The 25932-nt window shown below is 38.5% G+C and overlaps 1 protein-coding gene across 1 annotated transcript in view; it reads left to right on the forward strand.

The window, feature by feature from the left end:
* Positions 1–25932, forward strand: part of WDPCP (WD repeat containing planar cell polarity effector) — a 100655-nt gene that overhangs the window by 45088 nt on the left and 29635 nt on the right. Inside the window, exons 12-13 of the mRNA XM_062489469.1 lie at positions 10409–10472; positions 16812–16914. Coding sequence (XP_062345453.1) covers positions 10409–10472; positions 16812–16914 — 167 coding nt within the window. The remainder of the gene's footprint in view (positions 1–10408; positions 10473–16811; positions 16915–25932) is intronic.

Here is a 25932-nt window from a genome sequence, read left to right on the forward strand (position 1 = left end):
TTAGCTTAAATTAGCCATGTAAAGGTAAGCTGTTTGAAGATAAATGGAATGATTTGCACTGTAAATGTCTAGCTCCTGTATCACATTATTACCGGCCAGTTAACAGAAAGATCTTAGATGCTCAGATAGTTTCTGTAATAGAATGAGTGAGGCACGTAGACTAAAAAAAATATATCAAGAAACATTTACAAAAATATACAAAAAGCAGACAGGCATGCAGATCTCTTTAAAAATCTCCTTTTGACTAGTTGGCCAAGATGGGAAAGAATGGGGATATTTCTTGGTTTACACTGCTAAGTGCAAAGTATCAACTAGACACAGATAAATAATAATATATGACCAGCACTAGGTAAAATTAAATCAGAATTTCTAAAGGTAGTAAAGGATAAAACATCTGAAATACACACTGTGGTGTGTAACCTCACATTTAGAATGACCTTAGCACCTGAGGACAGAAACATGGAAAATATTAAGTCAGTTTTCAAAAGTCTGGAGAGACCTTGGAGAACTATGCCCTGTAAGTCTAGCCTCTGTGCCAGTGAAATCAGTAGCAGCTATATTTTAAAAATGTGTGAACATACAAATTCAAACATGGGAGAGAGTCAGCAGGATTTCTGTAAAGGCAAGTCACGTCTCAAAACTCCAAATTCTTTGACGTCAGCAATCATGTGAGTAATGGCTATCCAACTGCTAGTGGTGAAAGTCTGACCATTGAAGACCTTTCTTGGAAGGTCTCCCACCAATATGCCTTAAAGAAACTAAGCTGCCATAGGAATAGAGGAAAGCTTCCCTTTTGTAGATAAGTAACTGATTAGAACATAAGGAACAGAGTAAGAGCAAGTGGTCAGTTGTCATGGAGGTCACCAATGGAAATTATAAGTATAGAAGATCTATACTTATAAGTAACCTGGCAAAGGAGCACCTGGTAAGCTGCCAGCATTTGCTAATGACACTAAATTATTAACACTAGTAGAGATAGGACTTGCTGTGAAGAACAGCAAAAGGGCTTTACTGGATGCAGTGACAAAGTGTCAAAATTGAAGATAAAATTAAATGTAAATAATTTCAAAGTGAAGTGCTTTGTACACAGTGGCATGTGACTCCAAACTTCACGGGTAACCTGATGCAATCTGAACTCAGCATTTTTCTGGAAGAATAATTTGGTCCTGTAACTCTACAGCTATAAAATATTCACTTCAGCAGAAGTACAAAAAGCACATTGCAAACTAGGAATTCTTAGAAAAGGACTGGACAAGAAAACAGTGATCTTCAGTTCACCTGAATTTTGTGTGTAGTTTTGGAGTCCCATAATGTGTAAAAGGTTGTAGTAGAACTCAAAAAGGTTTAGGAAGGGCAGCCAGGATGATTAAAGGCGTGAAACAGCTTTAGTGAAAGGAATGGCTAAATGGACTAGAACTCCTTGACCTAAAGAAGAGGCAGCAGAGATAGAAATCTATTAAACTGCGAGTGTTAGGGAGAAAGAGCACCGTAAATGACTGCTCACTGCTTCTTCTAATACAAAAAATAGAGGTCATCAAGCAAACATGTGGCTGTTTCAAAATATAGTGGTTCTTCACATAATGTATAATTAAAGTATGAACCTCCTTACCACAGGATGTTGTGGATGATAAAATTGTATGTGAGTTAAAAGGCAAGGTTCAGAGAAGAGGAATTCACTGAGAAACACCAACCTGGAAACCACCTCTGGCTCAGCAAATCCCTGAACCACAAATTGTTGGAGACTAGGAGACTACTCAGGGAAGTATCACCATATGCTTGCCCCCTTTCTAATACCCTCTCCTAGCTAATAGTAAGGGATTAGGTCAGGAGTGCCTTCAGTCTCAGCCAAAGGCTGTTCCTGTGTTTTATGTTCTGGACATGATGCTATGCAGAAAAGGCACATCAGACTCAATAGTTTTCCATTTACTCCCTCAAAAATGTGCCAAAATTCATACAAAGCTCCAGACAATATCTTGTCTACCTCTTCTGTGGCTGTATTTGCTGCAATGGAGCTGTTATGTGTGGGAATTTTATGAGCATTACCATTGCATTATTTTATTATAAAGAAATAATTTGGCTATTGACAAATGTAGATAGAAAAGGTAAGTATACTCTAATTGACCCATAACTCAGCAAGTGATTCAAAATTTGGCCCAGTACCATGAGTCTGTAAGTAGACATTTATCTTTAGGCAGCCAGCTTTAGAAAATATTAAGCTAATATATTTTCTCCAAGAAGTCTTAGCACTAAAAAAACTCCACATCTTATCCAACGTCAGGCATGAGGGAGAATTGGCCCTGTACCTCATAGAAAGCCAAGGAGGAAAAGGGCCTGTTCATCTTGACTTTAATACCAAATTTCCATCTGCTGCAGCTCAAAATTGCAGAGATATCACAGGTATACAATAGGGATTTATTACAGAGGCAGCAACTCATCCTTAACCACAGTGATGATACTGGGCCTCTGTTATATAGCTGTCTTTAGTGTGTAGACATGTTGATATGTTTGCTCAATAAATTCCAGCTTTCAAGACATACTGTTAAGTTTACATGATCACCAGAGTGAGAGGGATAAAGCTGGAAAAGAAGAAAAGCAGAAGCGAATTAATGCAATAAAGGCTAGGATTTAACAGACAGGGTTGAGTAAAATAAATGTGAAACAACAGGTGTCACTGACTCTTATCAGCATTTTTAATTAACACCTGTTTTTAGCCCAGAGTACTTTGGAAGAGTATGTTGGAGTGTGCCTGTATTTAAAGATAAAGATAGGCTGTTGAGAAGTTACTAAGTAGTGAGAGGTTGGAGGAATGAAGAGGTTTGGGGGTGGGGGAAGCCTCTGTTTGCTCGGTGGGTGTTGGTTGCAGCTTAGGATGATAAAATTGCAAGGTAGGGAAATACTGCTGTGGCAACAAAATATGTTCTCTTGAAGGAATACGATAATGAAAAAGGAAATAATGAGTGTAGGAAATTGAAAGGAAGTACAGATTACAAGAAAAGACAGGATCTAGTTTAAAAAGATACAAATTGTAATGGTTTCAATTTATGTAATAATATTTTGTGATAGCAATAAATTTCTGTTATCCAGAATTTTATGGCACCTGCTCTGGAAAATTTCGGAGCACTTGACAGGTAAGAAAGATTTCTCATTCACAGTAGGAAGGGGATGCAGTCATACTCTTCAGTGGCCCATGCTGCAAGAACCCAGGCCAACCTAAATGACCAGCATCACATGAGAAGCGTGTGACATAAATGTTCATAGAATCAGGATCTTCAAGCAAATGTTTCTTCAGTGTAGGTCTCAGGCAGTTCTGGAGTGTTACAGTAGTGCTGGTTTATAATTCATCTGAGCAAAGGTCAGCAAATAAATTACATGTATTTCTTTATATCTAGACCCACTGCTTTTTCTAGAATATTTCATACATTTAAGCTATTTCTTTCTAAGTACGTGCTTTAAAGGTTTAAATGATCCCTTATTATTAAACTACTTCATTCAAAAATTAACTTGGTTCTCTTGAAAATCTGACTCAAAATTCTGTCCTGAGAAGAAGTGTGTAAGGCAGAGTCACCTGTACTATTTTCACACAAGAATACATATTGGTTTCCTAGAGCAGAATACCACCCTAGAAGATAGGAATCACATGGCAAGATTATTAACTTTTTTTTTTTTTTTTTATGGATGGTTTGGGAACAACCTCAAGACTCACAGCCAGTTAGAGCCCTCAAGGGCTTTCTCTGGCCAGAGAGTCATAATGTCTGGCTCCCCTTATTAGCTTTCTCTTTCTTCCAATTTTTTTAATTTGGTTTGCTTGTTCGCTTTCTTGCTTCAAACCAGAGGGTACCCTTTGATGTGAAGGGCATTCAGTTCTATGCCCAACACTCTATGAAATGTACTTCCTTTAGGTCAGAGATATGTAACTTGACAGTATCTTTCAAGTGGCAGGAATTTTGGGTGCCTTGAGATACTTGTATTTTTGTCCTTGTGTACTGCATTTTCTCATGATTATTCACTGACTCTACTTGAGACCTATTTGTGCATGACCTTTGAAAGGTTCCATGAGGGATTTCTTTTTAAGCAAGTCACTCAGGCCACAAATCCAGCACTTCACTTCACACGCTCATATTCAGGGCCCATGGAAAATTATAGGTCATAAACCCATACATTAATGCTTTGCTAAATCTGGGCCTGAAGGGATGTATAGATTATACCTGAACAACCTTTAGAGCTCCTGCATCTAAAATACAATTTAGGATACAGTTTAGATTATCCCCTTGACTCACACACTCATAGACCCAGTGGCTGTTTCTCCATTGGCCTTTGGTGTGCTCTGCAGCACTTTCCCTTCATCGGTGTCTTAGAAGGTAACAAGGCTGTGAACCCTCCTCAGAGGTCTGTGTGTCCTGTTCAAAGGAGCTCACAATCTAAAAACATGGTGGCATAATAGCAGGAGGTTGGCAAAATAATACTGCTGGCATCTCAGAGGGTGGAGCTTTCCAATGCATCCATTGATCCTTCTGCCACTTCTCTACTTTCAGAATAATTGGGGAATCTCAACCAATTTAACAGAGGGTAGAAGACTCAAAAATAAGCAAATGCCTGCAAGTTTTGTGAAAATCAGCTACCAGTTGGGGTTAAATAGAATGCAGGAGGTTATCTGTGTCCTGAAAAGCTACAGTGAAAGTTCAGCAGATAGAAGTTCTGCCAATCAAGACATGTGCTGCTGAGCACCAAGCATGGCCCACATGGCCTCTTGTTCAAACCTTTGTTGGGAGGGGGTTGGGGATGCTCTGCTGGGAAAAGGGCAGTGCTGTCTGGAGCATGTTTTGGCAGGGTACCTTGGGAGCAGGGAGAGTTGCTGTGCTGAGTCTGTGTAGGTGGAAGCACAAAATAGGTTCTTTGGAGAGTTCCTGGTCTTCAGGCTGCATTCAGTTTTCTACAACCACCTTATTTAAAACAGGGCGTCCTGAACTCATTAGGGTAAAGTCATTTCAGGTTTTGGTTGACTTTTGCTTAAAGGTTTTGTTTTTGTTTTTGTTTTTTTTTAAGTGAGTTGTTTATCTGGGGTTTTTCTAAGAAATGTGAGATCTCGATGTATTATTCCTCTAGAGGAACTCTTAAGTACCACTTTTTCAGCATTCAGTGTAAAATGCAGGATGTAAATGTTTGACTAATAGTATATTTTATATACGATGGATTACTCAGCAATCTAAGTCTTCAGAATTTACTGAAATTTTACGTTGACGTATCTCATTGGAGTTCAGTAGAATTTCAGGGTTGTCATTTTAAGGAGCATTACACATGAGAATTTTTCCTGTGAAACATGTAAGTCCTTTTAGCCCTGGTTTTGTAAATGGGCTCTGAAGCTGACATACAGCTACATGCCTGAATCAGTGGTGTTGTGTTCAACAGTTGGTGAAAAACTGATCTATCCCCATTTAAATCAACTGCTTAGCAACCTAGCCACACACTTTTTAGGTTCTTTAACCTGATAATCTCTAATTATTCTGGCTCAGAATTCCAACAGAACGGGGCTGAGAGTCATTTTGCAGACGTTATTTTTTATTTAAATATTGTCTAATTTAAAAGGAAAATATTTCAGATAATAACAACATATTTTGAGGGGGAAAAAAAGCATGAAAACCATTTCTGTTCCAAAAATTGCTGATATGAGAATTTATGAGGAAACAGCTCCTTTTATGAATAATTATTATTATTGTGTTTAAGAAATGGGCAAGACGCCTAGAAATTGAATGAAAGAATGAGCTATTAAATTGAAATATTAAATGAAATAACTGAATTAAAAGTGATCATGTAAACCCAGCAGTAAATGTTGGGAGCTGTAGCTGATTGAACATATTTTCATCATCTGTTTTGTATGCTTAAATACAATTGCTTGATGTAAGTAAACACTTGATTGATATTCTGAATACTTTAAAATCTGCATATGCATCATGGAATACTGAACAATTAAAACTTAATTTCAGTGTAGTTTGATTACATGTAAATTATTTCAATATTCATTTTCTCCTGTTCTGTTTGCTCAGTGCATATTTAATACCCACTTTTTGAATGCATATCATTCTTGATTGGACTGTGAGATGAGGAGGACTCTGAAATTTCTTCCATTAAAAGGGATTGCCTTATAAATATTATTTGTGCCACAGCTCTTCCCCTGCAGATTATTTTCTAAATGTTGTGTACTCTTATTGAAGACAAGGAAAAAAACTGCTGCAGCCCTCCTTTATCAGCCCAGCACAAGGAATATGCTTACATGGTCGATGAGCATGTCTAAGAAGGCTTGTTGGTTGTAACTAGTCCCTAAAGAAATGTTTCCATCTTTTCTGCACTATATTGCTTGCCTGCATGAGCTCCCTCTCCCTTCCCTGCCTCCTCCCTCCACATGATTTTCGTTTTATTTTCCTGGTTCTTGGAGGTTTTATGAGAGACTTTAATATTATGGCTAAATATTACAAGTGTTTTCAAGTTGACCATTTTCAGTCCAAAAAATGTGTCTCTATCGTTAAGTGACCACATTCAATTTAGGAGTTGTGGAATACATATGAAAAAAATGTTGCTTTTTCATACATTTGCAGAACATTTTCTAAAAACCAAAGAGACTTCTTTTCCCTTCTCTGCAGGCTGCAATCCATACACATTTTTTTGATCAACATTGTTTCAAATCACTTTACATCTGAGCATTCAACAGAAGGAAATCCCAGGCATTTGATTCTCTTATTATTTATGCCAGTGAACAGAATAGCCTTTCTAAAGTTAGAGATAACATTATATTATTTTGTTACTTTTATATTTTATTTTAAAAACAATTATTTCCTGGCATCTTTTCAGTTAAGTCATATTCCCAAAATACAGGCAGGCAGAAGGTTTGTCACTTCACCATGGAAAGCAAATCTGGATTCCTCTCTGCCATGACCATTTTTGACCTACATGCCCGTTGTTATATTAATCACATTTCCCCTTGATTTCCTTGCCCACGCTAACAGAAATTTTTTTACGCTTTTTTAGAATAACAAAGTGCACATAATACCAGTATTCTTTTGTTATATGGGATGTATGTTGTATCTACTAAATGGATTGCAGGGAAATGTTTTCCTATGTGTCCTACATAGCTAATTGCAGTTTCAGAGTTCTAATCTTGAAGGTCATATTTCTGTTGCCTGTCACTTTGACCAAACAAGTGGCAGAACTTCATGGTTTTCAGGTGGATTTCTTTATCTCTCTTTCTCAAGAGACATGTAAGTCTTGATTGCTGGAGTTATTGTGAACCAAACAATAAGGGCTAAGGTGGAGGAAGGGGTTGGGAAGACACTTTTTGACACCACAGCCCTGGAGATTCCATTTTAGAGACCAAATATTGTACTGGTGACTGTAGCACAAGAACAAAACAGGGAATGTTTTGCTTGAGGGGTATTTTGTTTGTTTGAGAAGCTGATAAACTGTTAAGTGGGTGTGCTAACAACAGTAAGAGATCTTCCTAGGATAAAACATGCTTATAATGTAGATATTATTAGCTTGAGGTTGGTCTCATGCTATATAGATCTCTCTCTAATGGTTTTTGTACATTAAAACCAACAAAACTTTCGTAACAAAGGGTTTCAGAATAACAATTATCTTCTAGTAAAGTTAGTTTGAAAAATGCTGGATAATCCTGACTGATTTAATACTGTTGGCCTAAGTAAAGCAAACTTTTCACTCTTCTTTGTAACATCTGCTTTCTTTTAAAGCAATTCAGATTATAATAAATTATGAAGTAATTGTGATTGTTATTTGCGACACTCTTGGTTTGTGAAGGACATTTCTTAGATACTATTTTTTCCCTTTTTTTTCCCCTTAGTACTGATCTGAAAATAATGAGTTAATGTCGCACTTTTATGAATGGGGGCCATAATGAGACTGAAGTATGTATGTTGATTAAAGGAAAAATAATTGAAAACTTTCTGAAACTGCAAAGAAATTACATATTAAGGCTGTGATTCTGTTCTGCAAGTCAATCAAGGGAGAAAGTTATCTTATATTTTTTGGTTGCAGGCATTTTTTCCTCGGCTAAAGCAAATGTCATTCAAATAGTCTGTATAGTGATAACTGTGGAAATACAAAATAATGATACAGACAATCTTTTTAGACAGTCACAAAGCTGGTTTCTGTTCAGGCTTTAAATTCCCCTCTAAGTAGTAAGAATGTGTATTTAATCCATAATGGAAAAGAAAAATATGCCAGGAAAAAAATATAAACATGCTAGCTGTTCAACATATACATATTTTAAAATGCACTTATTTTTCTCAATTAAAACATAGCTCCAAAGGCATAATTGCAAAACAATGTCTTTTGATGGAAAATCCATCACAGGAATCATGTTGAAAAGCTTCAGATACACAGACAGGCATGAAAACGTGAGGGTGCACTGCCTGTTCCCTGGTGATCAAGAGGTTAACTTTAATTTATCTCTTCCCCTCCCTTAAACGGGTTCTGTGAGGAGGGCTGCAAATTAGTACTTGGAAGGCACAGCAGGGAGATTAGCTTTAGGGAGGGAAGGGCTTCCCACTCCAGCTCTTAGGAACCTCACCTGGAGAGAGCATTTCCTTTTCTACTTAAGCTAACATATTATGCCTTCTTGTCACGAATGTTATTCCTTGAGGAAAAGTCCTCTCTGGTTCTATCTTGCAATCTGCTGAATCATTCCAAGTGTGTGGTAGAAGAGAGGAGAGCGATAAGGCTGTAACAGGAGGGAGCCAGGAAACCGCTGAGGCTTTGGCTGGGAACGGGAATCCCGGTGTGCTGCATCGTATGGGACTGTTTTACTCACCCAGGCAAAAAAAAAAAAAAAAAAAAAAAAAAAAAAAAAAGGATTCCCATCTTTCCTCTTGTTCACACTGTCCTGAGGAGGAGCTGCAGCACTGCCCACTGTTTCCTATGGCACCACCAAGGTAGAGAGCTGTACAAATTCTGGCATCCATGTGATGCTGTCTGACAACACTCATTTGACAAGCACAGCCTACACCTTTCTAATGCTGAGAAATCCACAATGCTGTTTTTCCCCTCCACTGGGGCAAAGAAGTCATCTCCTTCCAAACCTCAAGTGTCTACAACTGATCCATTGTTGAAATTGTTAACAGGTGGAAAGGGGGTAAAAAATTTACTCACTTCGTAATGGGACAACTACAAGATCGTTCTGTACGGAATTAATCTTCTACCTCTCAACGAAAATAAAATTGGGGTATTTGCATTTCTAAAAATAATCATCAAATCTATTTTCATAGATAATTTTAAGAAGTTAAAAATGTGCAATAGGGAAAAATGTGTACAGATGGAATCATTTTCTCATAATACAATGCCACAAAACGTATAAAAATATAGTAGTATAAGAGAAACATTAGCCCAATGCAGAATTTTCCATTGGGATTAACATTTGCCAGTGCAATGTTGCATACATCCTGAGAAAGCTTCTGATGGATGGCTCGTGTCCTCCTGCTTCTGCGGAATTCCCAAGGATTGCACACAGGATACACCCTTGCCTAGTCCCTCCATGCCATGTGGGTATTTGCTGTAACTCCCAGGAGATGGTGTGTGGTGTCTGGGTAGGATGAAGGGGTCGGTCTTTGTCACCACAAATGGAAGGAGGTGTTGTTCAGCAAGGTCTCAACCCACCAAAGGAATGGTCCTCAAAGGTGAAGTTCCACATTCACACTGTCCCCCTTCCTGCTCTGCTGCATCTCTGGGTGATGCTCAGGTGGTGCCTTCTAGAGCACATCTAGAGGTAATTTTTGCTTGTGATTTTGCTCTTTCCCCCCTTATTATACTTCACTGATGCAGTCTTTTTCATGGTAGGATCTCAGAAAACTCTCAGGAGTCTGTGCTAATACCGGGCTAAGGTTGTTATGACACAAAACAGCATCACCCCCAACCTCCTTTGGTCCCTGAGGATTCGTGACTCAGCTGGATTAGCATCTTCAGAGAGCTATATCAAGGGGTCTGCAGGAACAAAACTCAGTGCAAACTTCTACAGGGACCTCTGAAGTAATGTGAAATTTAGGATTCATATTTTCTGTAGAGGATTTTGAGGTTCCTACCAGCCTTGCTGGGGATACTGTTTATCTTTGTTATGGTTGCTATCTTTGTAAAGGATGGATTTGTTAGGATCTTCAACTCCCTTCAGATTCAACCAGATCTGTTGGGACTCAACTCTGAACCACCTTGGAGAAGGTTTTAAACAATGAAGAAGGTTAAGGGTAGTTGCTGTCCTACCTCAGAGTTCTGCATGTATCAGCCTATCAAGTTTCCCCAGTAAAGCTTTCTCATCACTTTTGGTGAGCATTGAAGGACTCTGTACATGAGCAAAATTTGATGCAGCTCTTAAATCAACCTCAGCAAGCAATGTGTTTCCTTTTTCTTTCAGGTATCAGAGGTTTGAGAAGGCGTTCCTGCTTGCTGTTGACATCGGTGCTCGGGACCTGTTCATGGTGAGTTGTTTCTGGAGACAGAGACTGTTGGAGGATATTATTTGTCAGCTTTTGCACACATGAAAACAGTTCCAGGTCATTCGCAGTCCTGGACATATATTGAAGACAGAACTGTTCTACCTTTGCCATCATGCATCTCATCAGTAGGAACTGAGTATCTTCAGAGTCACTGACATTTTCCTCAGCATGGCCTACAGGCTATTCTTAACTTCCCAGGAATTACTGTGTATGTTTTTAAACTTCCCCTTTCTTCATCTGACCTGATGTGGGTGAATGTCATCTTTCACTCTAATAAGCTTATACATTCCTAATATATTCCTTTTAGTCCAGCTGCTGAGTCCTGGACACAAGAGCTGTCCCTGTCCTGGGGATACTTGAATGCTCTTAGTTTGTCTCTTGGGGTTTTGTGAAAAGTGACAAATTATGAATGCTTCTGCTGGTACTTAAAAAAAAAAAAACAAAGCTCAGCAGCATCAACACAAAGGTTTTAACATTTCATGCATTCTCTGCCCCCTCCCATTTAATTAGCTACAAAAGTAAAATTAACCAGCTCTTAAAAGGTCCTCTGTGTGAGCACTGCAGGAGGTTCTTGTTTTATAAGATCTTGCACCACAATGTCACAGTGAGGTCAGATGGACAAAGCCAGTCGTGCTCTCCTAGTCTCTCAGCATGTTGCTGCTCCACAGCTGATTTCATTGTTTTCAAAGAAACAATAGGAAAGGGCTCGTTGAAAAAAAAAAGGCCCTTTGAACGATTCGTTTGCTTGACTCTTTTGCATAATGAAGACATTCTGTTGTTTAAATTAAGCTTTGACACTAGATGTTAATATCATTTATCCCATTAAGTCACTTGCCCTGCTAGTTTGATCTTGATATTTAAATTGTATGTTAAATTACACAATTAAATCCTGCTTTTAGGGGTTATGAAAATTCCCTTCTAATTATATAAAAAGTTGTGTGAACCTTTTGATGTTTTTTTCACGGCTCTAATCATCTGGCTTGTTCCATCTAATTAGAAAGATGTGAATACTGTGATAAACTTTCCTAAGTATGCATCAAAAGAATGTGATGGAAATGTCAGACTTTTAGGAAATTCATTACATGTTCTGTGTTTACTCCCCTCGATTTTCTGTCTTTTCAGATCATCTCTTTCCTTTTCTCTCTTTATTGAATGTAGCCTCTTCAATACAAATTTTGTACCTAATCATGCTAAGCACTGCTGCAGCCATATATAAGATTCAGACTGCAGTATGTCTGGAGCAGATTCAAGGTTTTTGCCAAAGGGTCTCCCAGTGTACAGATAATAAATATTCCCTGATTTTAGCCATTCTGACAGAATAAATGTCACAGAATTTGCCATCAAAGGCCCTCTCTCATATGACTGAGAGCATTTCCTACGTGATCTTTTTCTCTTTCCTTCCCTCTGTTGATGGCAGGACTGAGGGAGCACCTCTGTGCCAGGGTGGGAACACCAGTGTTGGGTGTTGAGATGGGTGCACAGCTGCTAGCAAGAGGGAGGGAGGGACTGTACCTGACTCCACAGGTGATAAATAACATGTTCTACTCTCACCAAAAAGTCTCTCCAACTTTCTTCAAGAGGATTTTCGGTGTTCACAAAGCAATTAACTCCATCCTTTCCTTTCCTTTCCTTTCCTTTCCTTTCCTTTCCTTTCCTTTCCTTTCCTTTCCTTTCCTTTCCTTTCCTTTCCTTTCCTTTCCTTTCCTTTCCTTTCCTTTCCTTTCCTTTCCTTTCCTTTCCTTTCCTTTCCTTTCCTTTCCTTTCCTTTCCTTTCCTTTCCTTTCCTTTCCTTTCCTTTCCTTTCCTTTCCTTTCCTTTCCTTTCCTTTCCTTTCCTTTCCTTTCCTTTCCTTTCCTTTCCTTTCCTTTCCTTTCCTTTCCTTTCCTTTCCTTTCCTTTCCTTTCCTTTCCTTTCCTTTCCTTTCCTTTCCTTTCCTTTCCTTTCCATCTACTCTTCATTTCCCATCCTACCAGTGCCCTTAAACATAAATGTATATTTCCAAAGACCTCCTCCTGGCTTATGTCATTGTGAGATCAAAACCAGTTCTTTAATGTCCTCGTTCTGCTTGCATTACCTTTGAAATTCCTCATAGTCTCCCCTAAATTATGCTACAAGCAGTGCACATCCCTGCCTCCTCTGGGGAAATGTCCTTTTGCTAATTCATCATCTAAGTCAGTCACTAATGAACAAACTTTATAATAAGCTAACAGTGGTACTGCTGCAAGTCCACTAAGTACAGGACTCAAGAAGTTTAAACATGCATAAGTCATTAGGAGTATTTATTTGTGCCATGGTAATTTCTAGGGAATTTAGCTTCATTGTACTTAATACTGTGTGCATATTAGATGATAACCTGTTCCCTGAAACCTTACAGTCCTTCTAGGTATTAGTAAAATAACAATGCTACTGCTAAGCAAGGGTTGTGCATCCCTCACTTCTGTGTAATACTGGATGATTCCTATATATTGTTTATGTAGGGCAAAATGCAATTACTAGTATACAGTTTGATTTTGCATGTATTTAAAGCAGTTTTCTCCATTTTTAAAACCTCAGATAGCTCTAGGAGTCACGTCACCTTATTCCAAATTAATTTCATAGGATTTCAAGAAGAAATAGTAGTCTAAATAAAGATACCCGATGACATAAGCAAAAGGAGAAAGAAAAAAATCTGTTTGCAAAAGGGGAGCAGAGAAGGAATAAAAAGGAAATGATAGAGAGAAATAGATATAGCAGAGGTTGAGAAGGATGCAAACATTGAGTACCCACCACCTAAGACTTCTGAGAAAATGCCCTGTATCTTAAAGAATATACCCCGAGCATCAGTTTCACCAAACAGGGCTCTACAGCATTCCCATTATTTGTTTTGAGACTGAAAAGAAAATTGAGAGAGTGCTATCTGAGGGCTAATTTCTTTCAAAGAAATGAAGAAGGAAAAAAAAGGCTTAAAACTATAGCTATAGCATCACTAGATGATGCCATAGCAAGACACATACACTGCTGTGTCTCTCCCTGAGCTTAACCCTCACATCACATCCAAGTTCATCAATTAATATCATCTCCTACAAAGTTCAATAAAAAGTAAAACTGAAAAGGACATAATATCAAGAACAACAGCTCCATTTATTGGACAGAGACTGATCCAATCTGTGACAGAAAAAAAAAAAATCAAGCAGTGGAAAGGTTGTTAGCTTGAAATGCTTTTATAATGCTTTCCATCTCTCAGCTGCTGAAAATTCAAAAGGCCATCCCCTGTACCAAGGGTAGCAAAAAAATGCAAGGAAAAGACACTTTAATAAAACTGTCAGATCTTGGGTGATACACTGATGAGGAAAGTGCATGCTTCGAAGAAATGTTGGAGTGTTGCCCAGAAATATCCTATAGACAAATGCACATCGTGTTTCAAATCACTCCTGCTCACCAACGGCCAGCTCTGTGAGTCTCAAAGAGGGGAAAGGGAAGTAGTCCAAAAAGTAAGCAAACTGTTAAATGATAAAACAGAGCCCTTTCATCAAGCTTCTAATAAGCAGCTGGAAATTGTTTTTATTATCAACATTGCGTTTGAGAGAGATGTGATCTTTGGACTAATAAATTCTTAGGTAATTGTGTGAAAAAAAATCCGTCATGAATATTCAGCTAATTTATTTTTTTTTCTGCCATTCCTTAAAGCACCCTGTCATCTGGTGCTTCTTCTTTCTGTTTTTTTAGTTTTCTAGTTTAATTCTACTCAGTGAGTTGTAAATTCTTAGAAAAATCCACTATTGCTGGTTTAATTGAATGAGAAACACCTAAATTTGATCTGAAATGGTCTAATTCAGATATTTCATATCTGTAACAATTTCTTTCTAAAGCTGGTTTAAAGATGAGGCAAAGGCTATTTTTTTTATTGTTCTTCATGACCAGCAACTTGAGGAACAACAAGTAAAGCCACTTACCAAGGTACTGCTAATCTTTATTTCTTACAAGGCACGTGTTAGTTAACAATGGATATGTAACACCTTTACATTTTTTTACTCAAACAAGAAAATGGGCAAATAACAACTGCAATAACAACTGCTTTGATATACAGAGACCATAAGCTCTTCACTGACAAAACTTCATCATTTTCTGCAGTTGTTTCCACTCCATCCTCAAGCTTACTATTTGAAATTGCACGGAGCTGCAATATAAACTTATTGTATAAGTTTATACTCATCGTTTAAGCTGCAAGAAGACAATAATTCAACATTGTCTGAATGTATTTTAAATAAGTCTGCCCGTACATCCAAATCTCTGTAAGTTCAGACTTGTCCAAGAGCCCTTGGGTTTTCTGTTGTTACCTAAATAAGGCGACAGTATCTGCTGTTTAATCTTCATAGAAATCCTACCTTGCTGCTCAGGCCCTTTTCTCCTGACAACCGAGTGAGACCTGCAAAGAGAGGAAATACAGAGTTCGCCACAAGTTCATAACCCATTACTCTGCTCCAAGACATTTGCACATTTTTTAAGTCACACCTGTGTTTCTGTGATGAGAAGACACTGCTGTCTCCTGCAGACTCTGCAGATGCTACAAGTCAGTTCCAGACTTTCCTACAGAATCATCTCAGTTTCCCAAAGATTTTCAGTTTTGTTATAGAATCGTTGTTCTTTCTGTTGTTGTTGTTGTAGTTATTAAAGGAGGGGTTACTGAAAGCAGCATGTATTTCTCCTATCACTGTTGCTCTCACATTTTTCATCTACACGTGTCATTCTAGAGTTCATTCACTTTTCCTGTACAAGTTTCTGTCATACTGATGCAGGTGTCAGTAAACTCACATCAAGAAGGATGGTCTCACCTGAAACCTTCCACATCAGGGAGAATATAGTTGCTTTTATGGCATGCAGAGGTCAATATTTCCAGCAAACACTCCTATTCCCTTTAAATTCCTGCAAGCAGATGGCTTGCAGAACAAAGGAATTACTCAAATCTTTGGATGTCAAAGGACATCCTCAACAAAGTAGTGGGGGAAAAAGCTTTGCCAACTGTTCTTGGTTTTGCCTCACTTTCTATGTCACAGTTCATGCACAGAGCATCATGTGTCTGTCATGCCAGGTGAGAAGGAGATTAATTGTCTCTTGGTTAATGATCAAGAATGAACTTTTACTTTTCAAGGACCAAAACCAAGAGTGTAGTTTGTCTGCAGGAATTTATTCTCCCACAAAGAGTTCTGCGTGTAGTACAGGGGGTTTTCACCTCAAATGTTAACCTGCAATAAAAAGCCTTGACTTTTGATAAGGGCATGCAGTGGTGGGACAAGGGGGAATGGCTTTAAACTGGAAGAGGGCAGGTTTAGGTTGGATATTTGGAAGAAATTCTTTCCTGTGAGGGTGGTGAAGCCCTGGAACAGAAGTCACTCAAAGAAGCTCTGGCTGCCCCATTCCTGGAATTGCTTAAGGCCAGATTCCATGGGGCTTGGAGCAACCTGGCTTAGTGGAAGGGCAGGTTGTCCCTGCCCAGAGCAGGGAGTTGGAACAAGTTGATCTCTAAGGTTCCTTTCAACCCAAGACATTCTATAATTCTGTATACACCCCTGCTGAAGCCCTCTGATTTTTGACTCTAGGTGAAAGACTGGATCCAGAGTATTAACAATTATTCATGCTAGACAACATTTTTGGAAAGCCCCTTGTTGTTCAGGAGTGACTCAGGAATCATGCCAACCCAGTGGATGTTAGAACCATTGAGCAGCCACTGTTGCTCTTACTACCTCCAATATCAACACAGGGAGGACCATCATCACTTTACCCACTTCCACAATGAGTGCATGACAACATTCAAACAAAAATCAGTCCCTAAAAGATGGAAACCTTCAAATCATAAAATCATTAAGGTTGGAAAAGGCCTCTAAGGTCATTGAGTGCAACTGTTGACCCATTACTACCAAGTCCACCACTAGACCATGTCTCTAAGCACCAGATCTGCATCTGGCATGCTCCAAATACAGGCTGTCAGCCAGGAGAGTTCCAATACTTCAGATCTGGTTTACACAGAGCCACCTCCTATCAACATTCTTTTAATTCAACAGAAGATAGGTTAAAAGTAGAAAGATTTGTTTCTTTCATTTCTTGAGTCAATAGCTTTGCTTTTATCAGTGCATGATTGGTCAGTGTTTTATTCACTGCTGTATTCAACAGCACAAGTAAGGAAACATATTTGCGTTGGAGGGAATTAAAATGTAATGGTAGGTTCATCAGTTCCATCTATGTTTGCGATCTAAATAATAAAAGAACCTCCTTCTTTTAAAATCCCTTTTGTTGCTCCTTTGAGATTCATTTTAGATTAATCTTTTTTCTTCTTTATTTCCAAAGGACATCCATTACCTTGCTCTAGATAAGGGTGAATTGGCACTAGCTGAAGTGGCAAAGAGAAAGGCTAATGACATTGATGCAGAATCAATAACTACTGGAATTGGTAAGAATTAATGTTGTTTAAAAAGCCCTTTTGTTTTAATCAATACTTGTCCTGTAGAACACGTTGTTGTATTTGTAGAGGGGTCATTGTTTTGATTGCATTGTTTTCTTTGAAAGTGAGACTAGATTTTTATTTGTGACTAAAGAACAGTATTTTTATTTGTAACTAAAGAAGGAGGCTTATAAATATCACACAGCTTTGCCTTTCAGTACCTGTGTGAAGATAGCTAAGAAGCAAAAAAATTCATACTGTGGCTATATAGAAAAGTTCAGGCTGTACAAACTGAACTGAGTGCAAGAGGTAAAGGACTGAATCTAAAAATCTTTGCTCATAGCAACAGTAAAGGCCAGGCATGGCAATTTCACTCACCTCTAAATGTTTGCTGGTGCACACTGGAGCCACATCAAGCACTGATACTTTGGCAGCACTCGGATGGAACATTTACTGATATGAACACAGCTTCACATTGTGGCTTTAGAGCAGCAGCTTTGCACGCAGTGGGATTCTTGCCATTCCATAAGGAATATCAATGCTAAAGTTGCAATAATGGTTGAAACTTAGATGACTTTTCATGCAGGAGAACTCACAACTCATTCACTTCCTCCTTGTGTTTCTTCTGAATTGACATTAAGAGATGTATGCAAGTATGAGATCATTCTGATTTCATGCCTTATAGCATGAACCAAGCAGAAGGTGTCTATGTCCAGGGAGCTGACCTCCACTGGAGACAAAGGGAAGAAAACCCACAAAGCCTAAAAATGTTTGTATAAAATTTGCACAGTTCTGTTTTGCTTATTCTACTGAATCATTGAGTACCAGAGGAAAGCACTGAGCTTTTGTCCTTATCCCATGCCAAGAAGTAGAATAGGATTAAAACTCAGAAGGTTTTTTTTGTGAGTCAGAGTCACAAACCCTTTGAGATCTTGGGTAATATGGGATTCTTCTAGAACTGTACATCTCCCTGTTTACCCAGAGCATGCAAAGGAATGCCCCTCCAGTACCTAGAAATGCAGAGAGGCCATATATGCATTTATGTGGCTATTTCTATAGATGGTATAAATCCAAGACTTTCAAGGCTACTGGAATACAGTAGCACCTCCTTCCTTCTCCAGCAGAGTAAGAGTCAAGCAGTGTGTGTCATGAACTCTTTTCTTCAGGGTGTTTCATTTCCATGCTCAAATCACTTAAAGCTATTTTTCCATCATAACTGACCTTTTGGGCAAGCCCTTTCACTACTAGAGTTGAAAAAAAAAATGATATTTGTTTAGGTCATCCCTTAATGGGCACTTGAAAGTGTTTAGTTACATCTCCCTTGCTTTCTCTTCTCTTACTTCTTAGGTATTTATGTGCTGCACCAAATACAACTGAGATACCCAGGACTCACATCTGATCATTATCTGTTCTCTGACACTTAATCCAGAAAATTTAAGATCTAATCTGTATCTTCATTTAATTCTTTGCAAACTACCATGATTTCTAGATTTCTGAAGTTAGGCTATTTATGAATTTAGTGAGAGCCTTTTGTAGCATTGTAGATGCACATGCAGGGAGAGGGGTAGGGAAAAGAACTGTGGTGATCACAGATGCCTTCCTTGCACATCAAATGCCATACACATGTAACTACAATTCAGCTATAAATGTGCAGGCATACAGTCTTCCCCTCCTCCAGACCAGTCCTACAGTTACGTCTGCAGTGCCCCATTAGCATAAATTATTAAAGTCATTTTATATGATAAAGACTTCTGCTGAATAATTAACTATCAGGATGATTTAAAGTACTTTTCAATGCCCCCAGGGACAAACTGTCACTGAGATTCATTCTTTAAACAGCAATGAATTTGCATCCAATTCATTTTGTATGAAAATAAACAGGAATCTCCCATGAGTTTGTTTCACTGCAGATTCTCACCTCAAACATGTGAAATCTCAGCCACAGGTTTTGTTTTGTTACACTTTATTCCAACGTCCCTTCTAATGTTTTTGTTTCATAAACTCTTGTTGGCAAAAATGTTGACATGAGGTATGAACTTTGCGGATCCAATGAAAACAGAAGATGATAAGTGCTTCATGTGTAAATTGCTGTAATTTTCTAGTACTTTGAGAGGAGGAGAAAAAGTCTTTTCAGAGCCAGTAGTTTTAAAATGCAGTTTCAAACAATTCTGTGTCCCCTGACCTCTTCCAAAAGCCAGTCCTCTTCAGCTGGTCCCTGCTCTCTGGAGCTTACAGCCACTTAGTTCACAATGGTCACACTTCTTCCCAGACTTCTTGAACACCCACTTCAGGCTTTTACAAGAAGACAGTAACCTAAGCAAAGAGAGGCAGGAAGGTGCAGCCAGTGCTCTTGAGCTTATACTGGACATCTCTACAGCTTATTCCATATATATGTATATACATACACACATATATGTGGATAGATAGATAGATAGATAGATAGATAGATAGATAGATAGATGATAGATAGATAGATGATAGATAGATAGATAGATAGATAGATAGATAGATAGATAGATAGATAGATGATAGATAGATAGATGATAGATAGATAGATAGATAGATAGATAGATAGATAGATAGATAGATGATAGATAGATGATAGATAGATAGATAGATAGATAGATAGATAGATGATAGATAGATGATAGATAGATAGATAGATAGATAGATAGATAGATGATAGATAGATAGATGATAGATAGATAGATAGATAGATGATAGATAGATAGATAGATAGATAGATAGATAGATAGATAGATGATAGATAGATAGATGATAGACAGAAAGTGAACCATTGTCATATGTCAACATCTGATGAAATTTCCTGAGCTAGCCAGCTAGCCCATCCCCAAACCTCAGCTCAGCACTGCTTGAAAATGAGTCAGTGCTTCTGGCTGATTCCCAAGCTTTTGAGAGTGCTCCATCTTGCCCCAGATATATTTAATTTGTCAAGATATTTCTGTGTACAGGGCTCACTTCAAGCATAATATATTTCAAACTCAGACTTTCAGGAAAAGTTTCAAGCTCCTACAAATAATGTAGAATGACAATATAATTTCATCTAAAATTTATAGACGTCATCCAGAGTTCTGTATGGGTAGATTCCTCACATATATTATACCAATATTTGTGTCAAGATAAAACTAAAAGTAGGTTGATTATTTTAAGATTTTTCTGAATTTTGGCCCTTCTCAGTTCATCATCATGTGATTGCAGTTGGCTGGGCTCTGTTTTGAAGAAGTCACCTTCAAAGCTAAGGATGTCTGTGGGCATCTGGTAAAAACACCTGTTGCCCTCCAGAGCACAGTAGTTTGGTGAGAATATTGCTGAGCAAGATGAAGTGTCAGGTGAACTATGGTTTTGGCAGAATCATGTATTTTGTTCATCTGATTAAAATCTTCTGAGGATAAGTATTCTTATAAGATTTTATGTTTGACAGCCTGTGAAAATGCATCTTGAGGGATGAAAAGATTGAAGTAATGGTACTGAGCATCTCAGAAATGGCATTAGCTATCTCCTCTTTCCCCACTCTTATTTTATCAGCAGATCACTGGCCTTGTATCCTGTGGTATCTTCTTCCAAAGATTTTCAGTTGAATTATTTCTGTAGTAGATCCACAGGTTCTTTAATGAGGTCAGGGAGTTCTCATTTAGCCTTGCCTAGAATGTATGCTCTGCACCTCATTTCACATGATTAAAAGAGAGAATAAATAATTTATTCAATATTGGCATATATGTAGGTTACTAATAAATTCTGTTTATGAGTGTAACCTGGCACATACTCTCCTGTAACAGTATTTTCTGTGGTGGGAGAGTGAGTCTGTTTGGTGCTGTAAAGTGTGGGTTGCTAATGTAAAACCTGAGTTGCAAAGAACTGACATGGCAGAGCCTGTTAAGAAATGCCATAGCTAATAATGATCATGGAGGTGAAGAACTCAGCCCTTCAGACATCATTGCTCAATGAATATCCAATGAAGAGCATATGTAGGCAGTGTCAGAAAGTTTCCCAAGGCCAACTTCCAACAAATTACATTAGGGCCTAGCAAGGTGATTTTAACCTTCAAATCAACAGCTTTCACCCAAAAGGGATTCATGTTGTGACAAGACAGATAACTGCTGCATAGTTGAAAGGCAAATTGGGAAACCTAGTATTTCTACTTAGAATTTCGGAATATTAGTAACTAATGTTTAGGCAACATTTCTAACAGAGGTATCTTAACAAAAACACTGATGTTCAGATAATTGCATTGTTCTGAAATGCTAGATGGGACTGACTAACATTTTGGTGGTTCACTAATGTCTCGTGAAAGCGCTTGAGGTTTTTCCATTTAAAATAGAATTTTAAAGTATTTCTGGAAGTATTCCATACTGTTTGCGAGATAGGGGATCTTATCAGTTCTCACAGAGACTGAAGTCTAATTTCCCACAGTGTTTGTAAAATGACATTTAAAATGTAGGGACCCTGAATATTTCACCTTACTGGCAAGGAACATCACCAGTTTGAACACTGAGTGGAGAATTAATTAATTTTATCTTAGTTCTGTGGTAGTGTTTTATACTGAATGGCTTACATGTTCTTTGTGATAATTAATAATGACATATCCTACACTGTTTTGTCTGAGGTACCAGTCTAGTCTTGCATTACAATCTGCTACATCCAAATCATTTATCATTTACTCAGATCTTCCCCTCTTCCTGACAGTCCTGGGGAGCCTGCTTGCATTTCAAGACCATGTTTAGAATTGTCCCCATGTGTTTGTAACCTCCTCTGGCATTGCATTAACCTAGTTGGTAACATTTCCTTCTCCTCTGATCCATAATGACTCCTTTAATCTCTCAAGCCATATTCTTCCTTACCCTCACATACCCCCTCTGACACTGATGGCAAAGCCTTCTTCCTCTCCTGCTTTTTCTTGGCACATGCAGTTTTCTCTTGTCATCTATCAAGTTTTGAGTTAACTGAGAACCTTGGCCTTTGGTTAATGACTTTTATTTCACATGTTTACAGCATGCTCCAAAGGTATTGTCCCAGACACAGGTGAACTATGATCTGGCAAAACTCAGGGGATAGGTATTCATGCTACAGTTTTTTGGAGCCTTCCCCCTTCAGTGTAAGTGTTAGATCGCCTATTTATTTATTTCAATTTTCAGTTTAAGTCAATCAAGACCTCTGGAATCAAACCCTTTGCTTTAATTTTTCTAATAATGTGTCTTTTCCCCCAGAGAGCCAGAAAAATATTTTTAATGAAAAATGTTTTCTAAGTATGATTGGCAGTTCACCTATGGCAAGAAATTAGTTTCCACAAGCACCCTTTTAATTTTGTGCCACCCAAGATGAGTGTCTTTGAAGATCTATAGTAATTTGAAATTATTTAACTGTGCTCATATATGCACTCTCTTGAACATATCAAGCCACACACAGCACTTGACACAGAGCCCACTAAACACAATGAAAGGATTTCTGCCATCTTCATGGGCTTTGGGTGGGGATTTTAGTAAGCAGCAATCTCATGGGTATGCCTGGTATGACCAGGACTGCTACCATCTGTAAGACCTGGTTTGGAAGGACACTCTACTTGGGAGAAGAGTGACTTCAAGAGGAGGGAGCAGGAGCCAGCCCTCATGACATTCATCCTATTTTTAAATTTCCAGCTGGTACTGAAGATTTTACTCTCTTGAGGGTTACAGGTACTTACTGCTCCCCTCCTTGTGTTCTTTTCAAGAAGTGGAATAGTTTGTTTTACTTGAAATCTACAGTAATGCTATGTAAGCTATTTTTGGCTCCACCTCATCTCACCTCTCGTCTTGCTTGTGTCATGATGTCAGTTTTGATCTATACCTTCCCACTTTGCCTAAAGACATAATCCTCAGCCCCTAATAATTATAAATACATCAAAGGATAGTTGGTTTGCTTAGCCACAGAGGTCCCCACAAAGATCTGTGTATCTTCACTTGAAAGAGACTTATAGTCTTGTGTCAAGCTTTAGAATTATCATGGCCTTCCATTTTTCCCCCTTCGTCATAGTGACATATTCTTGCCCACTACAGAACCGATTTTAAAAGCACAACTGTATGCCCAAAATGAAGGCACTTTCTCCTTCATATTTTCATTTCAATGATCCTCATATTTTGTAGTGTCTGCCAGCAGTAAAATTATGCCCTATTGATTATGTAAAAATCTGTCCAGAAGTCATAGATTAACTACTTTTTGCCAGTTTTAGCGACTTCCTTTTTTTGTACCTAAAGCCACATACTTTGAACTGGTTTATTAAAAAAAAAAAAAAACAGAAAAAAAATTACAGTATTTCCAAATTCTGAAAATTGAAAGGAGTTGACTGTATCTGATATGGTTTTATTCTGCTAACAATTAGGATATTGCAAGGCATGTGAGGTCACTCATCTCAGATCTCTTCAGTATAATTCCATTTTATCCCTATAACCCCAAGCCAAGCTGATGCACACAGACAAGAGTGAATGGATGACACCAGCTACCAAGAAAACAACATATTTTCAGTGGCAACAGATCAAGAAGAAAGTTTTAAAAGTGAAAGGAATTCACAGAGCTTCCATCCTTGGGGGAGGATGTAACATGATGAAGAATAGTTCAGGATAAAAGATCTCGGAGGGATGCCCATGGCATGGCATTGAAGTGAAGAGAAGCAAGTCAGTACTCAAGCTGTTGACATTGTAACTAGGAATTTAAGTAGGAATTCGGCTTCTCATCACTGACTTCAGTCCACAGACTGTAGTAAATGTAAATAGAAAGCACACATAGTTAAAATAACTACTGAAACAAACTATCAAAGAAATTGATGCATGGAAAGTGTCTGCATGAAGACTGCATGCATACCTTTCTGGGAAATAGGTCTTAGCCAAGTACAATTTATGCATTAGTCAAACACATGTTTTTCTGGCTTCATGTAGAGTACCTGGATGAAATTTAATAGCCTCTAATTCACTGTAGGTCAAACTAGATGATTTACACTATATCATTATAGTATAATATTCATATGTTCTGGATTCCACTCTTGCCTACAGCTCTGTGAAAAAGCCCCTGGTAAATCTCCCATTAGCTTCAAAAGGCCCACATGTGGTCTAAAAGACTGCAGTTAAAAGCCACATAATGTATTTGTAATATATATTCGCACTTCTCATAGTATGCACGTGTGTGTGTGTACATAAGTGGGTGCTATATTTACACATACACAGCCAAAATCTGGCCAGTCATGAAAATAGCTCCAAATCTGAACACAAGCCAGAGGAATTATTACGTGTTTGTGTTTTGCTTTATGACATCACAGAAGCCGCTGCTTTTTTGTTGTTGCTGGTGATGGTTTTTTGTTGGGGTTTTTTGGTTTTGTTTTGTTTTGTTTTTTGCTTTTTGTTTTTTTTTCCCCTGAAAGAACAACAAAAAAATAATCACAAGCAGCAGGTGCTTTCCTAACTGCTGCAGCTGGCTGGGAGCTGTGGATCTGTGTGCTCACGGTGTGTCAGGGGCATGTTTGTCTCACACACCCTGGAGCAGTCCCTCAGCCCTCTCGCTTTCCGACGGGGAGCTCGCCGGTTGCGTTTCTGCGCGCTGAAAAGCGTTGGCAAACACATATTTGCATGGCAGTTTGGTATGTGTTTTGTCCTGCTTGCTCTGCGTAACGTAACGTGATGTGACAGGCTGTAATTCATCACATCAGTTGCAGGACAGCAGAGGGATTGGAAAAGAGGTGAGGTGGTGGGCTGATTCGAGGTGGCAATTTAATGTTGGGTTGGATTCTCTCAGTGTTAAGGCTTTTCTTAGAATGACCTGGCGAAGAATTATCTCCAAGTATTCCCTGTGCAGGTGAGTTTTAGAAGTAGTGATGGGGCAGAGCACAGTCAGCATCAGGAGAGAGCTGAAGATCCCTGTGCTCAGAAGGAATGACTCTTGCAAATACGAGAGCCCTTGCACATGTGGTATTAGATCAAACAAACAAACAACAACACTGAAGGACTATTTATTTATTTCCTCCCCTTTCACTGCACTCCCCAGGCACACCACAGGTCCTTATGTGGGAATACTGTGGAATTGCCAACGGCAAAAACGGAGGTTGAGGCTGTTTTCCTCCAAAGACTCCTACACAAGAGACTGCTTGACAGTTCACCCCTGAAAAATTCACACCACAGGTGTTAGGGTGCTTGATAACCTGATGTTGGTCCTTGTTGAGTGCTCCCAGCCTAAGAAAACCAAGTTCCCTGTTAAAATCCCATCTGGGGACTGGGACATTTTAATCAGGACATGGCTGGCGAAAGCCGTAGGGAAGAGCTCAGCGGGGCCCAAGGGTGAGATTTGCACCCACTGCTCTTCTCAGTCGTGCATTCTAGAAAGTGTCAGACTTGGCTAGAAGATGAAATTGAGTTGTTTAAGAAAAACCATTGATGAAAAAGTGATCTGCAGTGCCTAGCACAAGGCAGTAAGTGCATCCAGAATGAATAACTTTTTTCTCTCCTCAACATACACTCTGTATTTAATTCCAGCTATTTGAAATATTTTTCCCTAAATATACTTCCTGTCAGTTAATCTGCACTGACACTTCTTTTTACTTTAAATCTCAGTGCCATGAAACTTCTGTCCCTCCCCAGCTCATGCATGAATAATACCTGCTACTCAATAATGTTTTTCACAGCATTCAAGACACCAAAAGTTCTGAATAGTACTAGATTTCAAACTATAAATTCAGTCTGAAAAACAGATTGTGAGGCAGTTGGTTATTTCTGCAATGTTGATATTATGAAATGGCAAAATATTTTAATATGATGGAAAGATATCATTAATGATAGCTTATAAGCATGTATGGTGTTCACTTTAATTAGTCACTTGCTGCAGTCACACTGCCAGTGTCCCACCTTTTCATCTTTATGATAATCAAAGCTGCAACTGACACTTGATTTCTGCCTCCTGCCCTCCCAGCCCAGGGACACCACAACATCAGTAAAAAGTCAGAGTAGGGTTCTCACATAAATTAGATTCCATGGATTAACAGCTTAACTGATA

The sequence above is a fragment of the Cinclus cinclus genome, chromosome 3 (assembly GCF_963662255.1).
Source record: "Cinclus cinclus chromosome 3, bCinCin1.1, whole genome shotgun sequence".
Classification (NCBI taxonomy): Eukaryota; Metazoa; Chordata; class Aves; order Passeriformes; family Cinclidae; genus Cinclus; species Cinclus cinclus.